Source organism: Pterocles gutturalis, unplaced genomic scaffold (assembly GCF_000699245.1).
Source record: "Pterocles gutturalis isolate BGI_N339 unplaced genomic scaffold, ASM69924v1 scaffold11932, whole genome shotgun sequence".
Classification (NCBI taxonomy): Eukaryota; Metazoa; Chordata; class Aves; order Pterocliformes; family Pteroclidae; genus Pterocles; species Pterocles gutturalis.
In genome coordinates, this window is record NW_010115436.1 from 1 (window position 1) to 3,382 (window position 3,382).

At 43.8% G+C, this 3,382-nt stretch overlaps 1 protein-coding gene across 1 annotated transcript; it reads right to left on the minus strand.

The window, feature by feature from the left end:
* Positions 1 to 1,678: 1,678 nt before the first annotated feature.
* Positions 1,679 to 2,895, minus strand: TAF13 (TAF13 RNA polymerase II, TATA box binding protein (TBP)-associated factor, 18kDa). Its single transcript, XM_010075173.1, has 2 exons — positions 2,734 to 2,895; positions 1,679 to 1,849 (listed from the first exon to the last, which is right to left on the minus strand). Exons 1-2 carry the CDS (start codon positions 2,893 to 2,895, stop codon positions 1,679 to 1,681), a joined length of 333 nt encoding a protein of 110 aa, XP_010073475.1.
* Between the last annotated feature and the right edge of the window lie 487 nt (positions 2,896 to 3,382).

Here is a 3,382-nt window from a genome sequence, read left to right on the forward strand (position 1 = left end):
ACCTGGAGCGAGATGATCCGGAGCAAAAGGGGACCCAGAACGAAAAAAGGATGATCTTCCAAAGGGTCCTCACTTATATACTGGGCATGAAGTGTATGTTATGGAATAGATTATTGGCCACTCTGGGTCTCAATCCTGAACTTAAGATCAAATCCTAGGCTAGTAACTGGGGCTGTGCTCCCTCCCAGCTCGTCTGGTCTGCAGCCAGACAGAGAAGCTGAAAGACCTCAGCAGCCACGTGAACATCACTTTTTATCAGCTTTCTTCTGAGCACAAATCCAAAACACAGCCTCTTGCTAGCTATTATGAAGAAAGTTAACTCTGTCTCAGCTTAACCCAGGACACACACCCTGAATTCTGCTATGAAAGCAGCAATTATTATTATACTTTTGTAAAATAGCTTGCTTTTTTTATGGAAGGGTGTTGCAAACAGCTGAATAGTCTTCATCCTTACATCTAGCCTTGTCTGGGAACAGTGACTTTGAGTTACCCTTACTCAGTGTCTCTTCTCTATTGCAAATAGTTACCATCCACAGTGACAGGCTGCAACTGGTCACTTACTGCTGCTTAGGACAAAAGACTTGCCACCACTTTTCCAAGGAAGCAGTCTTACACACTTCCTTCTGTGCTGCTTGTATAGAGGACAGCCTTGACATGAAGAATTATTGCTGTTTAGCATTTGTTACCCTTGTCCTGAAATAAGAACTTAACTGAACCTCCTGCCTCTGAGCTGCTCCAGAAACGGGAAAGCACAGCTGTGGCCTACAACAGTAAACTCCTGACTGGTGAACATTTCTCACTGTTCTGAAATCTTTTTAATGTAAGTGCAATTTCTGCCTGCTTGGCAATGTAAGGCACAGTTATTCCAACATGTATGAATGAAATAGTTAGAACAAGCAAGGAGGGTAGTGCTTTCTGCCACGCTCTTGCTTGTAATTAAGTTTCAAGATCAGGATCACCAGGAAATACTAAGAAAAAATTGTCTCAGAATGAAAAATGGGAATCTGCTTTATTGTACAACACCTGCCTAACAGGTAAGAAAAGGCTGTAAGTGCAAGTAAATCTTGAATAGGTTAACTTCAATTTCCTAGGCTTAATATTGGTAAAAAATAAAAGAGCTGTGCCCATTGGGACAGAAGGAGAAAAAAAACCTTCTTAGCTAATTAAGTGATTAAGTGCTAAAACCCTGTATTATGCACCTTGTGTGAATTGATCAATTTAAGTTTAGTTATGAGGAGTGGGCACAAACTTAAAATGTTTTATTTAAAGAGCATATACAGAGCAAAGAGCAGAAATTCTGTAGTAATTTGGTCTTGAAGACTTTGTCCAGTTAACCAAGATCCATTTTCTAGGTTTCCTGTCACAGGAATAAAAAAAAGAAATAATTGTAGAGTCACCCTTTACGTATCAGATTCAACACAGTCCTACTTCAAACAGACTTCCTGCCATTACAAGACTCTCGAGAGCTCTTTTCTCAATTCATAAGATGATATAAAAATACCTAGGTATACAACAGACAATCAGATGATACTCAGCTGCTTGACTGCTTCTCAAAAAAGGCTGGGAGCGAGGGCAGGCATCCCAGCAGTGATGTCCATCCTGAATAATGACACGTGACATTAATTCCTTTTGGACAGCAGGTGCTCAGGTAACACCCCAGTACAGCCTGTGCATGGAATCAAGATCCATAGTTTGCTTCATCAAAGGCCTTTCTGGCTCGTTTCAGTTCTTCATTCATGGTCAGGAGGTCTTTAACTCTGGCAAACTTCCGGGGGTCCTTGCGGATTAGAAAGACAATGTCCTCAACCTGTACACGACCCTGCCGTCCAATTGACATGGCCTTGTGTGTCTGTTAGAGGAAAAGACGAAGGTCAGCAAGATTCCTTTCCCCCTTAATTTTTATTAAGCTCTCAATTCCACTTTATTTCCTGTCATTTTATAATCAAAAAGTAACCAGCTGGAGTATCTGGGCACCATCATCCTAGTCACAAGAGAACTTCCCAGTAAACCATGGACTTACAGTCACTCCCCAGATGCCTGTCACTTATACCAGCACATACCACTATGTAGATGTTAAAGTAATGGCATCAAAACTAAAGCCAGATTACACGTAGGGGACACAACCTGCAGAGTTTGTGCAGATGAACAGCATCACGCAGAACTTGGAAGCAATGTGAGGTAACCATATCACACACAGGACAGTTCGTGCATTTTGATGAGGAGGGCAAGGCCAACCTTTCAAAAGAAAGGGAATCCACAAACAGCAGGAATATCTTTTTTCAAAAAACAAAACAGTATCCAAGTGTCTGGAAGAGTGATAGCTTCAGGCCCCAGAAGGCTGCATTTCTTTTGTAGCTTAGAGCTACATGCTCATCTGTGTAAAGGCACTGGGAGAACACAAAAAGTCAAGAAATTTTCCACAGTTGAGCCTTATCTTTTGTCAGCTGCACATACAGTGATGCCACAGTGAACCCCAAAGTCAGCTGTGTAGTTCCACCCCCCCCAATACTCCTCTAACTGTTACTTAAGGACTTCAGACACTTCTAAATCCACATGGAGCAAGATGCATGAATTTTGCCTTAATCTTTGAAGAGCAAATAAGTTTAGCTTTTTCCTGCTAGCATGCGAGTTTTGGGTCTGGGATAATGCAGCATGAGAGTCAGAGGTATTAACCTTCAGAAGACTAAAGTCTTAGTGAGGATGTTTTGACCACGCTGTCTAGAGCTGACTTACCATTTCTGTGATAAACTCTATAACCAGGTCCTCAAGAATGTCCACCGATTCTGTGTAAGGGTTCTGGTCATCCCCGAATCCATACATCATGCATCTTACTGCAGAAAGAAACACTCGGCATGAGGCTTCTATCATCCATTCAGCGCTGTCAGCAGCACGCATCTAGTGAGAGCTCACCAGCCTACACGTCTGTGTACCAGCGTGGCACTCTCCTCTGCTGGGCAGGACAAGTCTTGAGCAAACACGCAGGAAATAAGCAGGTAGACAGAAGCCAACACAAGCCTAGTGCTGTACATACAGAAACAAAGCATGTCTGATGACACGCTCTTTAAATAGGCATTTAGGCTACCGCGTACTGAACGCTGACTGACAGCGTGACTGACTGTTGGCACAGTTAGGCTCCGATGATGGATCACCAATATTTATTTGGGGGTCTACACGACAGCCTTCTGCACCTTCAGCCAGGGCACAGAATGAAAGCTGCCGCTTTGCTCAGGAAAACTGAGTTCTGGAACTCTACAGCTGCCTCCTCAGAGCTTCAGCTGCGTTTGGGGGAAGGACGTGGTCCTTAAACGCCGCAGTGAGCCCTGCACCGAGTGACCCGTCGGCAGGGGCAGGGGGTTCTGGCCCGGCCCCACTCACGTTCTTT

Excerpts from the sequence above, each read along its gene's own strand:
- TAF13 (XM_010075173.1), bottom strand. The coding sequence starts at position 2,895 with ATGCGTGCTGCTGACAGCGCTGAATGGATGATAGAAGCCTCATGCCGA. Across the intron at positions 1,850-2,733 it reads TAGAGTTTATCACAGAAATG|ACACACAAGGCCATGTCAAT; the intron begins GTAAGTCAGCTC and ends TTCCTCTAACAG.